General features: G+C 40.8%; 2 protein-coding genes across 2 annotated transcripts in view; one reads left to right on the forward strand and one right to left on the reverse strand.

The window, feature by feature from the left end:
* The window catches only part of LOC127532289 (HLA class II histocompatibility antigen, DR alpha chain-like), a 27,265-nt gene continuing 3,872 nt past the window's right edge, over nt 1-23,393 (forward strand). Inside the window, exons 1-3 of the mRNA XM_051943647.1 lie at nt 1-244; nt 10,751-10,999; nt 19,980-20,264. Coding sequence (XP_051799607.1) covers nt 196-244; nt 10,751-10,999; nt 19,980-20,264 — 583 coding nt within the window. The 5' untranslated portion in view covers nt 1-195. The remainder of the gene's footprint in view (nt 245-10,750; nt 11,000-19,979; nt 20,265-23,393) is intronic.
* The window catches only part of LOC127532288 (uncharacterized), a 12,736-nt gene continuing 10,456 nt past the window's right edge, over nt 21,114-23,393 (reverse strand). Inside the window, exon 2 of the mRNA XM_051943646.1 lies at nt 21,114-21,256. The gene's annotated coding sequence lies outside the window, so the exon portion shown is untranslated. The remainder of the gene's footprint in view (nt 21,257-23,393) is intronic.

A 23,393-nucleotide genomic window follows, 5' to 3' on the forward strand; every position in this document is an offset into this window, starting at 1 on the left:
ACAAAGTCCACAGCTGCTGAGCTCAGCTTAGTGTTTTAGTGATGAACGGTTCAGCTGCTGGGAGAGTCTGCCCGGTAACAGCTGACTCTGCTCTGTGATTGGTGCTCTGGATCAGAGCTGCTGCTGCTCTTTGACTCCCTTTGAGTTGGTCCGCTTCAGATCCACAGTTCAACAGTCCCACTGCTGCTGACCAAGATGAAGCTGCTCCTCATCCTCTGCTGGGTCCTCGGGGTCTCTGCTGACGGTGAGTTTATCATCCACAAACAAGATGTTTATGGAACAGATGGGGTAAACAAACTGTTTACAATAGAAGGGAGATATAAAAACTGTTTACAGACAGGAGGAGATAAACAAACTGTTTACAAAAAGGAGGAGGTAAACAAACTGTTTACAGACAGGAGGAGATAAACAAACTGTTTACAGACAGGAGGAGATAAACAAACTGTTTACAGACAGGAGGAGATAAACAAACTGTTTACAAAAAGGAGGAGGTAAACAAACTGTTTACAGACAGAAGGAGACAAACAAACTGTTTACAGACAAACTGTTTACAGACAGGAGGAGATAAACAAACTGTTTACAGACAAACTGTTTACAGACAGGAGGAGATAAACAAACTGTTTACAGACAAACTGTTTACAGACAGGAGGAGATAAACAAACTGTTTACAGACAGGAGGAGATAAACAAACTGTTTACAGACAGGAGATAAACAAACTCTTTACAGACAGGAGGAGATAAACAAACTGTTTACAGACAGGAGGAGATAAACAAACTGTTTACAGACAGGAGATAAACAAACTGTTTACAGACAGGAGGAGATAAACAAACTGTTTACAGACAGGAGGGAGATAAACAAACTCTTTACAGACAGGAGGAGATAAACAAACTGTTTACAAAAAGGAGGGAGATAAACAAACTGTTTACAGACAAACTGTTTACAGACAGGAAGAGATAAACAAACTGTTTACAGACAGAAGGAGACAAACAAACTGTTTACAGACAAACTGTTTACAGACAGGAGGAGATAAACAAACTGTTTACAGACAAACTGTTTACAGACAGGAGGGGATAAACAAACTGTTTACAGACAGGAAGAGATAAACAAACTGTTTACAGACAGGAGGAGATAAACAAACTGTTTACAGACAGGAGGAGATAAACAAACTGTTTACAAAAAGGAGGGAGATAAACAAACTGTTTACAGACAAACTGTTTACAGACAGGAAGAGATAAACAAACTGTTTACAGACAGAAGGAGACAAACAAACTGTTTACAGACAAACTGTTTACAGACAGGAGGAGATAAACAAACTGTTTACAGACAAACTGTTTACAGACAGGAGGAGATAAACAAACTGTTTACAGACAGGAGGAGATAAACAAACTGTTTACAGACAGGAGGGAGATAAACAAACTGTTTACAGACAGGAGGGGATAAACAAACTGTTTACAGACAGGAGGAGATAAACAAACTGTTTACAGACAGGAGGGAGATAAACAAACTGTTTACAGACAGGAGGAGATAAACAAACTGTTTACAGACAGGAGGGGATAAACAAACTGTTTACAGACAGGAGGGAGATAAACAAACTGTTTACAGACAGGAGGAGATAAACAAACTGTTTACAGACAGGAGATAAACAAACTCTTTACAGACAGGAGGAGATAAACAAACTGTTTACAGACAGGAGGAGATAAACAAACTGTTTACAGACAGGAGATAAACAAACTCTTTACAGACAGGAGGAGATAAACAAACTGTTTACAGACAGGAGGGAGATAAACAAACTCTTTACAGACAGGAGGAGATAAACAAACTGTTTACAAAAAGGAGGGAGATAAACAAACTGTTTACAGACAAACTGTTTACAGACAGGAAGAGATAAACAAACTGTTTACAGACAGAAGGAGACAAACAAACTGTTTACAGACAAACTGTTTACAGACAGGAGGAGATAAACAAACTGTTTACAGACAAACTGTTTACAGACAGGAGGGGATAAACAAACTGTTTACAGACAGGAAGAGATAAACAAACTGTTTACAGACAGGAGGAGATAAACAAACTGTTTACAGACAGGAGGAGATAAACAAACTGTTTACAAAAAGGAGGGAGATAAACAAACTGTTTACAGACAAACTGTTTACAGACAGGAAGAGATAAACAAACTGTTTACAGACAGAAGGAGACAAACAAACTGTTTACAGACAAACTGTTTACAGACAGGAGGAGATAAACAAACTGTTTACAGACAAACTGTTTACAGACAGGAGGAGATAAACAAACTGTTTACAGACAGGAGGAGATAAACAAACTGTTTACAGACAGGAGGAGATAAACAAACTGTTTACAGACAGGAGGAGATAAACAAACTGTTTACAGACAAACTGTTTACAGACAGGAGGAGATAAACAAACTCTTTACAGACAGGAGGAGATAAACAAACTGTTTACAGACAGGAGGGAGATAAACAAACTCTTTACAGACAGGAGGAGATAAACAAACTGTTTACAGACAAACTGTTTACAGACAGGAGGAGATAAACAAACTGTTTACAGACAGGAGGAGATAAACAAACTGTTTACAGACAGGAGGAGATAAACAAACTGTTTACAGACAGGAGGGGATAAACAAACTGTTTACAGACAGGAGGGAGATAAACAAACTGTTTACAGACAGGAGGGGATAAACAAACTGTTTACAGACAGGAGGGGATAAACAAACTGTTTACAGACAGGAGGAGATAAACTGTTTACAGACAGGAGGAGATAAACAAACTGTTTACAGACAGGAGGAGATAAACAAACTGTTTACAGACAGGAGGAGATAAACAAACTGTTTACAGACAGGAGGGAGATAAACAAACTGTTTACAGACAGGAGGGAGATAAACAAACTGTTTACAGACAGGAGGAGAGAAACAAACTGTTTACAGACAGGAGGAGATAAACAAACTGTTTACAGACAGGAGGAGATAAACAAACTGTTTACAGACAGGAGGAGGTAAACAAACTGTTTACAGACAGGAGGGGATAAACAAACTGTTTACAGACAGGAGGAGATAAACAAACTGTTTACAGACAGGAGGGAGATAAACAAACTGTTTACAGACAGGAGGAGATAAACAAACTGTTTACAGACAGGAGGGGATAAACAAACTGTTTACAGACAGGAGGGAGATAAACAAACTGTTTACAGACAGGAGGAGATAAACAAACTGTTTACAGACAGGAGGGAGATAAACAAACTGTTTACAGAAAGAAGGAGGTAAACAAACTGTTTACAGACAGGAGGAGGTAAACAAACTGTTTACAGACAGGAGGAGATAAACAAACTGTTTACAGACAGGAGGGAGATAAACAAACTGTTTACAGACAGGAGGAGATAAACAAACTGTTCACAGACAGGAGGAGATAAACAAACTGTTTACAGACAGGAGGAGATAAACAAACTGTTTACAGACAGGAGGGAGATAAACAAACTGTTTACAGACAGGAGGGAGATAAACAAACTGTTTACAGACAGGAGGAGATAAACAAACTGTTTACAGACAAACTGTTTACAGACAGGAGGAGATAAACAAACTCTTTACAGACAGGAGGAGATAAACAAACTGTTTACAGACAGGAGGGAGATAAACAAACTCTTTACAGACAGGAGGAGATAAACAAACTGTTTACAGACAAACTGTTTACAGACAGGAGGAGATAAACAAACTGTTTACAGACAGGAGGAGATAAACAAACTGTTTACAGACAGGAGGAGATAAACAAACTGTTTACAAAAAGGAGGGGATAAACAAACTGTTTACAGACAGGAGGGGATAAACAAACTGTTTACAGACAGGAGGGGATAAACAAACTGTTTACAGACAGGAGGAGATAAACAAACTGTTTACAGACAGGAGGGGATAAACAAACTGTTTACAGACAGGAGGGGATAAACAAACTGTTTACAGACAGGAGGAGATAAACTGTTTACAGACAGGAGGAGATAAACAAACTGTTTACAGACAGAAGGAGACAAACAAACTGTTTACAGACAAACTGTTTACAGACAGGAGGAGATAAACAAACTGTTTACAGACAAACTGTTTACAGACAGGAGGAGATAAACAAACTGTTTACAGACAGGAGGAGATAAACAAACTGTTTACAGACAGGAGGGAGATAAACAAACTGTTTACAGACAGGAGGAGATAACAAACTGTTTACAGACAGGAGGGAGATAAACAAACTGTTTACAGACAGGAGGAGATAAACAAACTGTTTACAGACAGGAGGGAGATAAACAAACTCTTTACAGACAGGAGGAGATAAACAAACTGTTTACAGACAGGAGGGAGATAAACAAACTGTTTACAGACAGGAGGGGATAAACAAACTGTTTACAGACAGGAGGGGATAAACAAACTGTTTACAGACAGGAGGAGATAAACAAACTGTTTACAGACAGGAGGAGATAAACAAACTGTTTACAGACAGGAGGGAGATAAACAAACTGTTTACAGACAGGAGGAGATAAACAAACTGTTTACAGATAGGAGGAGATAAACAAACTGTTTACAGACAGGAGGAGGTAAACAAACTGTTTACAGACAGGAGGAGATAAACAAACTGTTTACAGACAGGAGGGAGATAAACAAACTGTTTACAGACAGGAGGGAGATAAACAAACTGTTTACAGACAGGAGGAGATAAACAAACTGTTTACAGACAGGAGGAGATAAACAAACTGTTTACAGATAGGAGGAGATAAACAAACTGTTTACAGACAGGAGGAGGTAAACAAACTGTTTACAGACAGGAGGGAGATAAACAAACTGTTTACAGACAGGAGGAGGTAAACAAACTGTTTACAGACAGGAGGGAGATAAACAAACTGTTTACAGACAGGAGGAGATAAACAAACTGTTTACAGACAGGAGGGAGATAAACAAACTGTTTACAGACAGGAGGAGATAAACAAACTGTTTACAGACAGGAGGGAGATAAACAAACTGTTTACAGACAGGAGGGGATAAACAAACTGTTTACAGACAGGAGGAGATAAACAAACTGTTTACAGACAGGAGGGGATAAACAAACTGTTTACAGACAGGAGGAGATAAACAAACTGTTTACAGACAGGAGGAGATAAACAAACTGTTTACAGACAGGAGGAGATAAACAAACTGTTTACAGACAGGAGGGAGATAAACAAACTGTTTACAGACAGGAGGGGATAAACAAACTGTTTACAGACAGGAGGAGATAAACAAACTGTTTACAGACAGGAGGAGGTAAACAAACTGTTTACAGACAGGAGGGGATAAACAAACTGTTTACAGACAGGAGGGAGATAAACAAACTGTTTACAGACAGGAGGAGATAAACAAACTGTTTACAGACAGGAGGGAGATAAACAAACTGTTTACAGACAGGAGGAGATAAACAAACTGTTTACAGACAGGAGGAGGTAAACAAACTGTTTACAGACAGGAGGAGGTAAACAAACTGTTTACAGACAGGAGGAGATAAACAAACTGTTTACAGACAGGAGGAGATAAACAAACTGTTTACAGACAGGAGGGAGATAAACAAACTGTTTACAGACAGGAGGAGATAAACAAACTGTTTACAGACAGGAGGGGATAAACAAACTGTTTACAGACAGGAGGAGACAAACAAACTGTTTACAGACAGGAGGGGATAAACAAACTGTTTACAGACAGGAGGAGACAAACAAACTGTTTACAGACAGGAGGGGATAAACAAACTGTTTACAGACAGGAGGAGATAAACAAACTGTTTACAGACAGAAGGAGGTAAACAAACTGTTTACAGACAGGAGGAGGTAAACAAACTGTTTACAGACAGGAGGAGATAAACAAACTGTTTACAGACAGGAGGGGATAAACAAACTGTTTACAGACAGGAGGAGACAAACAAACTGTTTACAGACAGGAGGGAGATAAACTGTTTACAGACAGGAGGGGATAAACAAACTGTTTACAGACAGGAGGAGATAAACAAACTGTTTACAGACAGAAGGAGGTAAACAAACTGTTTACAGACAGGAGGAGGTAAACAAACTGTTTACAGACAGGAGGAGATAAACAAACTGTTTACAGACAGGAGGAGATAAACAAACTGTTTACAGACAGGAGGGAGATAAACAAACTGTTTACAAAAAGGAGGAGGTAAACAAACTGTTTACAGACAGGAGGAGATAAACAAACTGTTTACAGACAGGAGGAGATAAACTGTTTACAGACAGGAGGAGATAAACAAACTGTTTACAGACAGGAGGGAGATAAACAAACTGTTTACAGACAGGAGGGGATAAACAAACTGTTTACAAAAAGGAGGAGGTAAACAAACTGTTTACAGACAGGAGGAGATAAACAAACTGTTTACAGACAGGAGGAGATAAACAAACTGTTTACAGACAGAAGGAGATAAACAAACTGTTTACAGATAGGAGGAGATAAACAAACTGTTTACAGACAGGAGGAGATAAACAAACTGTTTACAGACAGGAGGAGATAAACAAACTGTTTACAGACAGGAGGGGATAAACAAACTGTTTACAAAAAGGAGGAGGTAAACAAACTGTTTACAGACAGGAGGAGATAAACAAACTGTTTACAGACAGGAGGGAGGTAAACAAACTGTTTACAGACAGGAGGGAGATAAACAAACTGTTTACAGACAGGAGGAGATAAACAAACTGTTTACAGACAGGAGGGAGATAAACAAACTGTTTACAGACAGGAGGAGATAAACAAACTGTTTACAGACAGGAGGGAGATAAACAAACTGTTTACAAAAAGGAGGAGGTAAACAAACTGTTTACAGACAGGAGGAGATAAACAAACTGTTTACAGACAGGAGGAGATAAACAAACTGTTTACAAAAAGGAGGAGGTAAACAAACTGTTTACAGACAGGAGGAGATAAACAAACTGTTTACAGACAGGAGGGAGGTAAACAAACTGTTTACAGACAGGAGGAGATAAACAAACTGTTTACAAAAAGGAGGAGGTAAACAAACTGTTTACAGACAGGAGGAGATAAACAAACTGTTTACAGACAGGAGGGAGGTAAACAAACTGTTTACAGACAGGAGGAGATAAACAAACTGTTTACAGACAGGAGGAGATAAACAAACTGTTTACAGACAGGAGGGAGGTAAACAAACTGTTTACAGACAGGAGGGAGATAAACAAACTGTTTACAAAAAGGAGGAGGTAAACAAACTGTTTACAGACAGGAGGGGATAAACAAACTGTTTACAGACAGGAGGGAGATAAACAAACTGTTTACAGACAGGAGGAGATAAACAAACTGTTTACAAAAAGGAGGAGATAAACAAACTGTTTACAGACAGGAGGGAGGTAAACAAACTGTTTACAGACAGGAGGAGATAAATAAACTGTTTACAGACAGGAGGAGATAAACAAACTGTTTACAGACAGGAGGGAGATAAACAAACTGTTTACAAAAAGGAGGAGGTAAACGAACTTTTTACAGACAGGAGGGGATAAACAAACTGTTTACAGACAGGAGGGAGATAAACAAACTGTTTACAGACAGGAGGAGATAAACAAACTGTTTACAAAAAGGAGGAGATAAACAAACTGTTTACAGACAGGAGGGAGGTAAACAAACTGTTTACAGACAGGAGGAGATAAATAAACTGTTTACAGACAGGAGGAGATAAACAAACTGTTTACAGACAGGAGGGAGATAAACAAACTGTTTACAGACAGGAGGAGATAAACAAACTGTTTATAAAAAGGAGGAGGTAAACAAACTGTTTACAGACAGGAGGAGATAAACAAACTGTTTACAGACAGGAGGGAGGTAAACAAACTGTTTACAGACAGGAGGAGATAAACAAACTGTTTACAAAAAGGAGGAGGTAAACAAACTGTTTACAGACAGGAGGAGATAAACAAACTGTTTACAGACAGGAGGAGATAAACTGTTTACAGACAGGAGGAGATAAACAAACTGTTTACAAAAAGGAGGAGGTAAACAAACTGTTTACAGACAGGAGGGAGATAAACAAACTGTTTACAGACAGGAGGGGATAAACAAACTGTTTACAAAAAGGAGGAGGTAAACAAACTGTTTACAGACAGGAGGAGATAAACAAACTGTTTACAGACAGGAGGAGATAAACAAACTGTTTACAGACAGAAGGAGATAAACAAACTGTTTACAGATAGGAGGAGATAAACAAACTGTTTACAGACAGGAGGAGATAAACAAACTGTTTACAGACAGGAGGAGATAAACAAACTGTTTACAGACAGGAGGGGATAAACAAACTGTTTACAAAAAGGAGGAGGTAAACAAACTGTTTACAGACAGGAGGAGATAAACAAACTGTTTACAGACAGGAGGGAGGTAAACAAACTGTTTACAGACAGGAGGGAGGTAAACAAACTGTTTACAGACAGGAGGAGATAAACAAACTGTTTACAGACAGGAGGGAGATAAACAAACTGTTTACAGACAGGAGGAGATAAACAAACTGTTTACAAAAAGGAGGAGGTAAACAAACTGTTTACAGACAGGAGGAGATAAACAAACTGTTTACAGACAGGAGGGAGGTAAACAAACTGTTTACAGACGGGAGGAGATAAATAAACTGTTTACAGACAGGAGGAGATAAACAAACTGTTTACAGACAGGAGGGAGATAAACAAACTGTTTACAGACAGGAGGGAGATAAACAAACTGTTTACAGACAGGAGGAGATAAACAAACTGTTTACAGACAGGAGGGAGATAAACAAACTGTTTACAGACAGGAGGGGATAAACAAACTGTTTACAGACAGGAGGAGATAAACAAACTGTTTACAGACAGGAGGGAGATAAACAAACTCTTTACAGACAGGAGGGGATAAACAAACTGTTTACAGACAGGAGGAGATAAACAAACTGTTTACAGACAGGAGGAGATAAACAAACTGTTTACAGACAGGAGGGAGATAAACAAACTGTTTACAGACAGGAGGGGATAAACAAACTGTTTACAGACAGAAGGAGATAAACAAACTGTTTACAGATAGGAGGAGATAAACAAACTGTTTACAGACAGGAGGAGATAAACAAACTGTTTACAGACAGGAGGAGATAAACAAACTGTTTACAGACAGGAGGGGATAAACAAACTGTTTACAAAAAGGAGGAGGTAAACAAACTGTTTACAGACAGGAGGAGATAAACAAACTGTTTACAGACAGGAGGGAGGTAAACAAACTGTTTACAGACAGGAGGAGATAAACAAACTGTTTACAGACAGGAGGAGATAAACAAACTGTTTACAGACAGGAGGGAGGTAAACAAACTGTTTACAGACAGGAGGAGATAAACAAACTGTTTACAGACAGGAGGGGATAAACAAACTGTTTACAAAAAGGAGGAGGTAAACAAACTGTTTACAGACAGGAGGAGATAAACAAACTGTTTACAGACAGGAGGGAGGTAAACAAACTGTTTACAGACAGGAGGGAGGTAAACAAACTGTTTACAGACAGGAGGAGATAAACAAACTGTTTACAGACAGGAGGGAGGTAAACAAACTGTTTACAGACAGGAGGAGATAAACAAACTGTTTACAAAAAGGAGGAGGTAAACAAACTGTTTACAGACAGGAGGGAGGTAAACAAACTGTTTACAGACAGGAGGGGATAAACAAACTGTTTACAGACAGGAGGGAGGTAAACAAACTGTTTACAGACGGGAGGAGATAAATAAACTGTTTACAGACAGGAGGAGATAAACAAACTGTTTACAGACAGGAGGGAGATAAACAAACTGTTTACAAAAAGGAGGAGGTAAACAAACTGTTTACAGACAGGAGGAGATAAACAAACTGTTTACAGACAGGAGGAGATAAACAAACTGTTTACAAAAAGGAGGAGGTAAACAAACTGTTTACAGACAGGAGGGAGATAAACAAACTGTTTACAGACAGGAGGAGATAAACAAACTGTTTACAGACAGGAGGAGACAAACAAACTGTTTACAGACAGGAGGGAGATAAACAAACTGTTTACAGACAGGAGGGGATAAACAAACTGTTTACAGACAGGAGGGAGATAAACAAACTGTTTACAGACAGGAGGAGGTAAACAAACTGTTTACAGACAGGAGGGAGGTAAACAAACTGTTTACAGACAGGAGGGGATAAACAAACTGTTTACAGACAGGAGGGAGGTAAACAAACTGTTTACAGACGGGAGGAGATAAATAAACTGTTTACAGACAGGAGGAGATAAACAAACTGTTTACAGACAGGAGGGAGATAAACAAACTGTTTACAAAAAGGAGGAGGTAAACAAACTGTTTACAGACAGGAGGAGATAAACAAACTGTTTACAGACAGGAGGAGATAAACAAACTGTTTACAAAAAGGAGGAGGTAAACAAACTGTTTACAGACAGGAGGGAGATAAACAAACTGTTTACAGACAGGAGGAGATAAACAAACTGTTTACAGACAGGAGGAGACAAACAAACTGTTTACAGACAGGAGGGAGATAAACAAACTGTTTACAGACAGGAGGAGGTAAACAAACTGTTTACAGACAGGAGGGGATAAACAAACTGTTTACAGACAGGAGGGAGATAAACAAACTGTTTACAGACAGAAGGAGGTAAACAAACTGTTTACAGACAAACTGTTTACAAACAGGACTATTCAATAATCAGTGTTTCAGGTTATTGATCAGTTTCTGTGTTTTCTCTTCAGTTCTACATGAAGAGCTTCACATCACTGGATGTACAGACTTCTATGGAGAGGACATGTACGCTCTGGACAGAGACGAGACGTGGTACGCAGACTTAAGTAAAGGGGTTGGAGTGATGACTCTTCCAGACTTTGTAGATCCTGCCAGCTACAAGGAGGGAACTTATGAACAGGCTGTGGCTAATCTACAGGTCTGCAGATTTAACCTGAATCTCAGTCGTCGTGGTCTGAAGGAGTTCCCACTGGTCAAAGGTAAAGATCTATCATATTTAAATGTGTTCTTCAGGTTCCCGATGTATCTGAGGAAATCTTTCCATGAACTTTAACTGTTAGAGGAACTGTTTTATCAGCAGACAGATAAATACCTGCTATATTTAATTTAAACAATAAACTGCTTATTGATCATCAGCTCAGATGATTATCAGTTGATTAAACTGTTTACTGTTAAATATTCAGACCCATGTTCTACAGGTGAAGATCTATTCAGGTGTCTGACTATAGCACCTGTTTTTTCGGTCACCGACCCAGCCAGGTGAGCTATCTGGTGCCTGACTATCTCAGTATGTTCTGTACTGATGTGAGGTTCCAGCATTTATCCACTTACCTGTTACAGTTTGATGTTCCGTTTGTGGACGTCCTTCCTGGATTACTGCTTCCTGTTCACATGTTATCGGATTTACTTCTTTATTCTCTAGGTCTTGTGTCTGTAATCCTAAACACCAGTGTTCTGTTAGCGGTTCTTTAGCTGACATGTTCAGGTCTGATCTCAAACTGTCAGTTAAACATCAGGTGATGAAACTTTCCTCCAGCTACACCTGATCTTTAGTCAGCTCAGTAGAACCCGGTAAAATGGAACTCTCTGATAGTTTTATTGGACATTGATCAAAAGGTCTGCTCTGTGTTTATTGGACAGCTCAGCTGTCAGTCCAAGTTATTAATCCAATGGTAGCAGACCTTAGGCCTACACCTGTACAGGTGAATGAATGAACTCGTGGTAGAAAACACAGCTGAAACCATCAGCAAACATCTGCATTTACTAGAACTGGAGCACATCACATCAAGACCCCAACAGGAGTGGTGAGCAGATCTCAGATCTCCTGGAACTCCAACAACAAGAAAATTTAATTCACCTACAAACCCAAGATTCAGCTCCACAGTGAGTCTGATGGAGGTTCTGCTCAGGACGTTTGTTTTTTTTTAGTGGTTTCAGTCATATTCGTATTCAGTCATAACAACACCCCAAATATTATACACAGTATTGACATTCCTCACAAGATCACAAAATCAAAAATCATGTGTTCAATAATGACTGAAAAGGCAGAAGCAGAATGCTTATGAGAGCCGATCCTATATTATCAACTTTTTAGGCTACCAACGTCCAGAAAAACAAAGAAACAACAACAGATAATTAATTGCACCTATAAACTTCAAAGAAAGTTTACAAATCATTAACTGACAAAAACAAAACAAAAAAGAAAAAGAATGAACAACAAATGATTAATCACACTTATAAGCTTCAAAAATAGCTTTACAAATCATTTTCTTGAAAACCAAAAAGGAATGACATGTTTTTAAATTAATGTTTGCATCATTCCAGAATTTAACTCCAATAATGGAGACACATCTCCTTTTCATACCTTTTTTAGCTTTCTGTACAGTAAATTTGCAGACACCTCTAAGATTATACGGACTCTCTTGAATTGAAAAGAACCTCTGTATTGGGTCAGGGAGCATTTTTAATTTTGCTCTGAACATAATTTGCATTATTTTATAGTAAAACAAATCATGAAATTTCATAACATAAGAATTTAGAAAGAGTGGTTCCGTGTGGGCATAACAATCAGCCTTATTAATAATACGTATTGCTCGTTTTTGCAGTTTTATTATTGAATTTATGGTGGTTTTAAAGGTAGATCCCCACAATTCCACACAATAAGATATATAGGGAACAATCAATGAGTTATAAATCAAATGCAAGGCCTTGGAATTCAATACATTTTTGGATTTATACAGGATTGCAAGTGATTTTGAGATTTTACCTTTAATGTATTCAATGTGTTGCTTCCATGTTAGCTTTTGATCAATAACAACCCCAAGGAATTTAGTCTCAGAAACTCTTTCAATGTCAGCATTACCCTTCAGCAGCTTCTGGTTCGAAGCTGCTGAAGGGTTCAGGTGTTTATGTAGGACTGGAATCAATGAATGAGATAGAAGAACTCTGAAATCCTGGATCAGTGTAGACCAGGGGTCCCCAAACTATGGCCCGCCTCCACATTTGGCCCGGCCCCCTGAACAATACCAGAGAGGCATTATGATTTTTTGTTTGTTTGTTTTTTTCAGTCTGGCCACGCGATCGAGACTAATACATGCATAGAACATGACATTCTACTGGAACCTACAAAAGGAGTCAAAGACAGATTACAGACAGGAAGGGATAAACAAACTGTTAACAAACAGTAGGAGACAATGAGCAGATACTGAGAGCACCACAGTTATCTGGAGTTGACCTTAGTACTCGCGAATACCCGACACAGTGCAAGACTGCTGTGAAGGTGGAGACATGCGGTGGTGGAGCATTTCCAACGATTAAAAAAAATTAAAGGAGCGGCGCTGGAATTTTAGTAGCAGCGAGCTGCTGCTGCAGAATGAATGTAGCGGAAACCCTGGGATTAAAAGGAAGGAACACAAGACCTTTGAGACACTGCTCATATGAGTCATTTAGGTCAGAGATTCTGCTCTGACGACTAAGATGAACTTTTACCTGTTAAGATCGTGCACGGCACAACAGAAAATTAATGTTCCATGGACTTTTTTTCTGTGAAGAACCCAGAGAGGGTAATTTGGTTATTATTTATTTCACAAATAGTGTTATTTCCTGACTTTTTTTTCTGTGAAGATCCCAGAAGGGGTTATTAATATTTGGCTATGTGTGGCTTTCTGGAAAACAATGTTTACGTTTAGGCACCCCTGCGATCGTCAGACTTTTTCTGTTACAAACTGACCCCGGCCCCCCACCAGCGAAGGGAAAAGATATGTTGCCCTCACAGGAAAAAGTTTGGGGACCCCTGGTGTAGACCTCAGTCCTGGTTGCATTAATGCTGCTGTGGTCATAGGAATATACTGTGGTAGGAATAAATTTAACAAAGCTTAAATGGACTTTGCACTTTAATTTTACTCCAGCTCTATAGCCGTAACTTAACCAGCCCTGTTCTCTAAGTCAGCCTTTCTCAACCTTGGGGTCCCGACCCCAATTGGGGTCGCGAGATTATTTCTGGGGGTCGCCAAATCATTTTGTAAAAAGCATAAATGCGCAAAATTAATGTGGCGTCCGAATGCATGTTAAAAGGACAAGAGTTGTCTCAAACAGGCATTTTATTAGGCTACTCCAAATCAATTACTGTCGGCCGTCACTACGCCAAAACAACAACCTGTCTGCCCTCCACATTCACACATACAGACCCAGCTCTCTCTCTAGCCTGCCCCTCATCTCATCATTAACCACATCGGGTATACCAGCCCACAACATATGTGTTCACGTCTGAAAATCCTACAACTTATGCTTAAACATTAGGAAACTGAAACATGAAAACATGAAAACAATAACGGTTGCTCCATTAATATTAAATTGCATAATTCCAAACAGAGAGTTATTTTAGTTGTTTTCTGCTTCATTATTTGTTCAAAATCCATTGTATCAAAGCCGTTGGTATGATCTGAACTGTGCGCATGAGAGAATAAAAGGAAAAAAGAAAAAAAATTACACGTATTTCTTCCTTTCCTTTTTTATCAAACAGTATTGTTTGCTTGCTATTGTTTACTTACTAAAGCAAGATTGCTACATGAAGAATGGAGTGATGGCTTACAAAACCTGTTTCAGCCCAACACATTCAGCAGCAGCAGCAGCAGGGGTCTCAAGATGAGCTAAGCTCATCGCCGGCAAAACGTATGGCACTGGGGTCAACACCGGCGGCTGATAAAGGTTTGAGGCTCCGGAAATAGCAGCCCGACTTTTTGAAATACGGCTTTTCATTCACAACAAAAAACAGCATTGACTACCCACAGTGTGTCATTTGCTCTGAGGTACTGGCCCACGAGAGCTTGAAGCCAGCCAAACTTAAAAGACATTTACAGACAAAACACAGCAGCTTAATTGATAAACCGATTGATTTTTTTCAGTGCAAGGAGCAAGAACTAAGACAGCAAAAAACAGTGGTGAGCGAATATTCTACAGTCCCTGCTAGGGCCCTGGCAGCTTCATATGAGGTGGCATATCTGGTGGCTCAATCTAAAAAGCCTCACACGATCGCAGAGAGTCTCATCCGTCCTGCAGCTGTAGCGATGACAAGAGCAATGCATGGAGAGAAAATATCTAACAGCCTTTTAACCATCCCCCTTTCAAATGACACCATGGGACGCCGCATTCAGGACATAGCAAACGACATTAAACATCAACTGATTGACAGGGTGAGAAAGAGTGGAAGATTTTCCCTGCAAACTGATGAGTGCACAGATGTGTCAGGAGATGCGCAGCTGCTGGCGTTTGTGAGGTACAGCTACGAAGGGAAAATGCACGAGGATATGTTGTTTTGCTCATCAATGGAGGGAACGTGCACTGGACGCGACATTTTCAACAAGCTTGACTGTAACATACAAAAAGAGGGACTGGCATGAGAGAGCTGTGTATCTGTGTGCACAGATGGAGCTGGAGCTATGCAGGGGCAAGAAAAGGTTTGAGGGCCTGCGTGTTGGAGGTCACTCCCCATGTAAAATTTCTGCACTGCATGATCCACAGGGAGGCACTTGCTGGCAAGTGTCTCGTGCCAGAGCTTCGTGATGTTCTCCAAACATCAGTTAAGATAGTTAATTTAATAAAATCACGGCCCCTACAAAGCAGACTCTTTGCCACACTCTGTCATGAAATGGGATCAGACCATGAAGCACTTCTCTTTCACACAGAGGTTAGGTGGCTTTCTCATGGCAAAGTTTTAACGAGGCTCTTTGAGCTGCGTGAAGAGGTCCGCATATTTTTATCAGACTGCAATTCTCCCCTGGCTGACTATCTGACTGACTCAAAGTGGGTCGCTAGTCTGGCATATTTAGCCAGCGTTTATGACAAACTGAACACCTTAAACTTGTCCCTACAAGGCCCAAACACAAATGTCCTGATTCTGTCTGATAAGATCACGGCATTTAAGAGAAAGCTGGAGCGGTGGGCCGTACGAGTGGAACAGGGAAGTGCTGAAATGTTCCCTGAGCTTGATGAATTTATAGAGAGTTGTGATATAACCACTCTAACTATGAAAGAAATGATTGCGTCTCACCTCAGGAGCCTGCTTCAAAGTTTCAACAAGTACTTCCCAACCGATGAAACGCCCAAGAAGTATGACTGGATACGCCAGCCCTTCCCCACCTCCACCGCCCATCACCTGCCATCAGAGCTGCAGGACGCCCTGATAGATCTCTCTGCTGACCGCACATTACACACTGCATTTTCAACATCGTCCCTGGAAGAGTTCTGGCTGTCAGTGGCAACGGAACACGCGGCATTCTCAAATGCTGCTACCGACGTACTGTTGTCATTTCCCTCCACATTTTTGTGTGAAAAGACATTTTCCGCACTGACGTACATGAAGAACAAATACAGATCACTACTCAGGGTTGAAAATGATCTGCATGTGGCTGTATCAACCATAAAGCCGAGAATGGAGCTGCTCTGCTCCAAAAAACAGGCCCAGCCATCACATTAGTGCTTACAGCCATTTGGCTTTGCAAAACAACGATAGTGTTGTTTTTTGTGTGAATAATGTTTGCATTGTTCTTCTGTTTACGTTTTACCGGTACTTGAAAAGAACAGCATTTCTGTTGGTCTGTTACTCGAAAAGTTAGCCTCTTGGGGCTTCTTTATGTTCCTAAAATGTTTCATAATTCAACAATAAAAAAGTAGGAGCTGAAATGTGATTGTAAGTGCTTTGTCTGTGTGCATTTGACATACGTTTTAACGATCGGGCGTTTCAGCACTACGTCTGGTCGCGGGCGGGCGGGCAGGCGGGTGGGGGGGGGTCGCGGAAACCATTGGGGTCAAATTGGGGTCGTGACTTAAAAAGGTTGAGGACCACTGCTCTAAGTGATGATTTATTTTGTTGTAGTATAGTTGTGTGTGGTTGACTGCCCAGACTCTCCCTCTCTTTCAGAACAGCTCAACATCTTCTTCACCTGTTTTAACAGTAACATTTCACCGATCACCTGGACTCCAGCACCCCTCAGTTCCCCTATACAAGCCCTCACATCAATGAACATCTGGTAACCTCCATCCTACGCAAAGTAAACCCCAACAAAGCCACTGGCCCACACAGCTGCTCCTAAGTTCAGACACATCCTTTGCTCGACAGCAACAGAGTGGAAACGTTTTCATTCATCTTTATGTGACTTTTCGGCAGCGTCTTCATCATGTCAAGAAACCTCTTCTTAGAGAATCACTTCTTGTGCCACTGGAATGGTTACAAAATAAAAGCCCGTTGTATTCAAAATATGCCTTCAAAATAAAAGCCTGGAGGAAACGGTTATTTTAACACCAGCAAAAAAAAGGCTTTCCAAAAGTGATGAACTGATCAGCAGACCTTTATAAGAGTAATTTACACGTGATTCGGTATAAATACATGACATGCACATGCATAACACATGCCTGTACTTAGCGCATGGTAATTTTTATTACAGATTTCATCCATTGGAAATGATACATCAACTGAGCAGCCTTGGCGGAGTACTGCTCTCTGAGTGATATTCTTGTTTGGAATTGGTTCGGGTTATGTGGCATCATTTGTTTTGAACAATTTCTTTGTCATCTGCAACTTGATTTTAGGTAGGGGTAAAAAAAAATCAGATAAATCGTGAATTGGGATTTTTTGTGGAAAAAATCTGAGATCTTTTTTATTTAGGCCATATCTCCCAGCCCTAGACTCAGGCATAGTTCCAAAACAGTGGAAGGAATCAACTAGCATTTCTATCAACAAAAACAAAACTGAAAAACCTGAAGGACTACAGATTGGTGGTCCTGAGATCCATCCTCTGTAAATGCACTTAGAGAGTCATATGTCATCAGCTGTTGAGTGAGCTTGAAGGCAAACTGGATCCACTCCAGTTTTCCTACAAAACAAAAAGAGATACTGATGATGCAAATCTCACTCTTTTAGACACAGTCACTGAACAACTGGACTCCACACACAAGGATTTTATTCATAGACTTTTCATCAGCTTTTAACACTGTAAATAACAACACCCTGCTACACCGCCTCTCTGACCTCCACGTTCACCCCATACTGATTTTATAGATAAAGGACTTTTTAATGGACAGACCACAGCATATGTTTTTAAATGGTTTTAAATCCAGTGCAATGGTTATAAAAACATGGCTCCCCAAGGCTGTGTTTTGTTGCCTGTCCTGTTCTCTTGTAACAGCTCAAAAACGTTCATCAGGTCTTCGTGTTAATACAGTAGTTTTGAGTCCTTTTGTTCAGACATAGTGTGATTTCATCGATGTTGATTACCTTCTTGACAGTTTCAGTGAAAGCTCTTGCCTTCACCAGAAGCATCTCACTGACAGTGTGTGACGTGTCAGACAGGAGATTTTGACAGCAGATAATTGCGGCACGCCCAGTAAAACCACCAGATCCGCTGGGCCAACCACGCTCACGCCGTAATGGCATGTTGTGGTAAGCCCAAGAGACCTGACCACCCCACCAGGCATGCCACACCCCGCCATCCTATTTCTACTGGGCGTGCCGCAAATGCTGGCTGTCAAAATCTGCTGGTTGACACGTCACACGCTGTCAGTGAGACTCTTCCGAAGAAGGTGAGAGCTTTCACCGAAACTGTCAAGAAGGTAATTAACATCTCTCTAATCATTTTAAATCTGAACAAAAGAACTCAAAACTACTGTCCTGTTCTCTGCTTACACTAACACCATCACCTGTAGCAAGGAAGGACTGAGGCTTATTAAATATGCAGACATGGCCCTGGTGGAACACATCACCAACACCCTGGGTGTTGGTGATGTGGTCCTGCTGGGATCAGGTCCGAATGTTTGCTGGAAGTTCACTGGAGCTCAACATTTTAAAGACGAAGGAACTATGCTGTGGGTCCTCAAGGAAAAGCCCAGACCTGTTCCAACCCCTGAAACCCTCTGTCCAACTATCTGTCTGTGGAGCAGGTGGAGACTTTTAAATATCTTGGGACAGAGATCCCCTTTTTCAGGGAACAGAAATGGGTTAACAACTTAAAGCTGTTCTGCACCAATGGAGGTTAATAAAGCCTTGAAAGTTGGTGCTACCAATTTGGTAGGACCAACTACAGGACTACAGGAGTCCCAACTTTTATAGATTCCTTCTAGCCCCTTCTGTCTGCATAAAGTAGACCTGGAACCCACTGTGGAACCCTCCAGAGCATTATTAGAACAGGAAGTACTGCAGAAAGCTGTCAGGTTGGCTGGCGCCAGGCCCAGATAGTGCCCCCTCCTTCTCTCCGCCTTCTTTTTCCTTTTCAGGTTGGTTCAGCAGTTCTGTGGCACTGGCAGGTGTTCCTCATCTGCAGGAGCATCTGGGGAGCTGCCAATCAAGCCTCCTTCACTGCAATATAATCAGACTTCACTCACCTATGGGAGACCACATGGAAATGAGCCTAGAGCTAAATCTGGCATATTTCCATCATTGTATGTTCATTAATATGCACTGTCCCATTCAAATAAAATAATAAATAAAATGAAATGACCTCTTAGTGCCGGATCATAACAGCCTTTTTGGGTCCAGCTGCTCCTGTTTTGTGTGCGTGCATGCGTGCGTGCGTGCGTGCATGCGTGCGTGCGTGCGTGCGTGCGTGTGTGTGTCCCCACCTCCTTCCAGCAGCAGATGTCCCCCCACATAAAAATCCAGGTTCTGTTTCAGGTTTCTTCCTGTTAAAGGGTGTTTTTCTGTCCTCTGTCTCCTTAAGGCTGCTCTGGGGATTCATATGGGTTCTGAAAAACGTCTTGAGACAATTTGACCTGTAACTGGCACTATATAAATAAAATTTAATCAAAAAAAGTAATTTATCATATATCAGCGCTTTGGGCTGCACCCTCTCCTCACAGGGGTCTTAAAGAGTGCCTGCGTACATATGAAATATGTAACTGGAGGAAAAAGATAGCCTCAAGATGACAGAAAACCAAGGTTATAATGGAACCATATGTTCTGTGTTTCAGATCCTCCTTCCAGCCCAATGATCTACAACAAAGACAAAGTGGAACTGGGAGTGAAGAACGTTCTTATCTGTCATGTTTCTGGTTTCTATCCGGCTCCTGTCAACGTCTTCTGGACCAAGAATGGAGAGAAGGTGACTGAAGGAACCAGCATCAACGTTCCCTACCCCAACAAAGACCGTTCCTTCACCCAGATCTCCAGACTGGAGTTCATCCCACAGCAGGGAGACATCTACAGCTGTTCAGTAGAACATCTGGCCCTGAACCAACCACTGACCAGAATGTGGGGTAAGAACCTTTATTTAAACACAGACCTGAAAACAACACAGCTGCTCACAGAGACCTGATCCAGATGTTCTATGTCTCTGTGTCCGGATGTTCCATGTCCCTGTATATACAGATGTTTCATGTCTCTGTGTCTCTGTATCCAGATGTTTCATGTCTCTGTATCCAGATGTTTCCTGTCTGTGTCCAGATGTTCCAAGTCTCTGTGTCCAGATGTTTCATGTCTCTGATCCAGATGTTCCATGTCTCTGTGTCCAGATGTTCCATGTCTCTGTATCCAGATGTTTCAAGTCTCTGTGTCTCTGTCTACAGATGTTCCATGTCTCTGTGTCCAGATGTTTCATGTCTCTGTATCCAGATGTTCCATGTCTCTGTATCCAGATGTTTCATGTCTCTGTATCCAGACATTTTATGTCTCTGAGTCCAGATGTTCCATGTCTCTGTATCCAGATGTTCCATGTCTCTGTGTCCAGATGATCCATGTCTGTGTCCAGATGTTTGATGTCTCTGTGTCCAGATGTTTGATGTCTCTGTGTCCAGATGTTCCATGTCTGTGTCCAGATGTTTGATGTCTCTGTGTCCAGATGTTTGATGTCTCTTTGTCCAGATGTTCGATGTCTCTGTGTCCAGATGTTCCATGTCTCTGTGTCCAGATGTTTCATGTCTTTGTGTCTTGATGTTTCATGTCTCTGTGTCCAGATGTGTCATGTCTCTGTATCCAGATGTTTCAAGTCTGTGTCCATGTTTCATGTCTCTGTATCCAGATGTTCCATGTCCCTGTATTCAAATGTTCCATGTCTCTGTATCCAGATGTTTCGTGTCTGTGTGTCCAGATATTTCAATTCAATTCAATTCAATTCAATTCAATTTTATTTATATAGCGTCAATTACAGTCAACTCGTCTCAAGACGCTTTACAGAACCCAAATGCCTGACCCCCAGAGCAAGCCCAAAGGCGACAGTGGCAGGAAAACACCCTTTTAACAGGGAAGAAACCTCGAGCAGAACCCGGCTCTATATAGGGGGGACCCATCTGCCTGCTGGCCGGGGGGGTTGAGAGGGACAGAAGAGGGCAAGGGGGAGGGATGGGAGAAGAGGGAGGGGTGGGAAAGCAAGGAAAACACAACACACATTTGGATACATGCATGACAGGATATGTGACACAGACAAAGTATAAGCTAACATTGAAAACTGACTCATAGTTTACTCTGATGATGTACGGCTCTGACATTAAACATACTCCATATATAGCTAGCAGTAAAATTCAAACAGTATGTAAGTTAGCATAACAGTATAGTGAAGGCAATGCAGAGTTGACTGGTGGAAAAGGGGAGCTGGAAGCAGAGGGCTGGAGGAAGGTCAGCAGCAGCATCCCACAGTGGACATGATGGAGACTGGACCAGCTGGTGGAACATCAACCACAGATCTGAAGAATCCAGCTCTGGGACCAGGGACACTCGGAGAAATAGCACAGGGGGAAACAGAGTGAATGTACTGCAATAACGGTATACATATTAAATGTAAAGGTAGATAGAGAAGGGCTCAGTGCGTCAAGAAAAGTCCCCCAGCAGCCTATAGGCCTATAGCAGCATGACTAGAGGCAGAACGAAGGGACGTCCAAGAAGGAGTCAGCTGTGCAATGAAGACACAAGCCGAACCCCTGTGGGTCACCCAGTCAGCCCCAACTATAAGATTTGTCAAAAAGGAACATTTTAAGCCTGGTCTTAAAAATAGAGAGGGTGTCTGCCTCCAGAACCCAAACTGGGAGCAGGTTCCACAGGAGAGGCGCCTGATAACTGAAGGCTCTGCCTCCCATTCTACTTTTAGAAATTCTAGGAACAACAAGTAAGCCTGCAGCTTGAGAGCGAAGAGTTCTACTAGGATAATAAGGTACTATCAGATCTTTAAGATATGATGGAGATTGGTTATTAAGAGCTTTATATGTCAGAAGAAGGATTTTAAATTCTATTCTGGATTTAACAGGAAGCCAGTGAAGAGAAGCAAGTATAGGGGAAATATGATCTCTTTTGCTAACTCCTGTCAGTACTCTCGCAGCAGCGTTTTGGATCAACTGTAGATGTTTGAGAGAACTATTTGGACAACCCGATAATAAGGAATTGCAATAGTCAAGCCTGGAAGTAACAAAAGCATGAACTAATTTTTCTGCATCACTCTGAGACAGAATGTTCCTGATTTTTACAATATTACGCAGGTGAAAAAAGGAAGTCCTACAGACTTGCTTTATGTGTGAGTTAAAGGACATGTCCTGGTCAAAAATAACTCCAAGATTCCTCACAGTAGTACTGGAGGCCAATGTGATGCCATCCAGAGTAACTATTTGCTTTGAAAGCGAGTTTCTAAGATGTTTGGGGCCAAATACAATGACTTCAGTTTTGTCTGAATTTAGCAGTAGGAAGTTAAAAGTCATCCAGGTTTTAATGTCCTTAAGACAATCTTGCAGTCTAGCTAACTGATCAGTTTCATCTGGCTTCATAGATAAATACAATTGTGTGTCATCTGCATAACAATGGAAGTTAATACAATGCTTCCTAATAATATTGCCTAAAGGAAGCATGTATAATGTGAAAAGTATCGGTCCTAAGACAGAACCCTGAGGAACTCCATGATTAACTTTAGTATGCTCAGAAGAGTTATTGTTGACATGCACAAACTGGAACCTATCTGATAAGTAGGATTTAAACCAGTCCAGTGCTGTCCCTTTAATGCCAATTGAATGTTCTAGACGCTGTAATAAAATGTTGTGGTTGATTGTGTCAAACGCTGCACTAAGATCTAACAAAACAAGTATAGAGACTAGTCCATTATCTGATGCTATGAGAAGGTCATTAGTAACTTTCACTAGAGCTGTTTCTGTGCTATGATGCACTCTGAAGCCTGACTGAAACATTTCAAACAAATTATTCCTTTGTAAGTGTTCACATAATTGATTTGCAACTATTCTTTCCAGAATTTTAGAGAGAAATGGTAGGTTGGATATCGGTCTATAGTTAGCTAACACATCTGGATCTAAAGTGGGCTTTTTAAGCAAAGGTTTGATGACAGCAACCTTAAAAGCCTGTGGTACATAGCCTGTTACTAGAGAGAGATTAATCAGATCGAACATTGAAGAATT

The sequence above is a fragment of the Acanthochromis polyacanthus genome, chromosome 23 (genome assembly GCF_021347895.1).
Source record: "Acanthochromis polyacanthus isolate Apoly-LR-REF ecotype Palm Island chromosome 23, KAUST_Apoly_ChrSc, whole genome shotgun sequence".
Taxonomy (NCBI): Eukaryota; Metazoa; Chordata; class Actinopteri; family Pomacentridae; genus Acanthochromis; species Acanthochromis polyacanthus.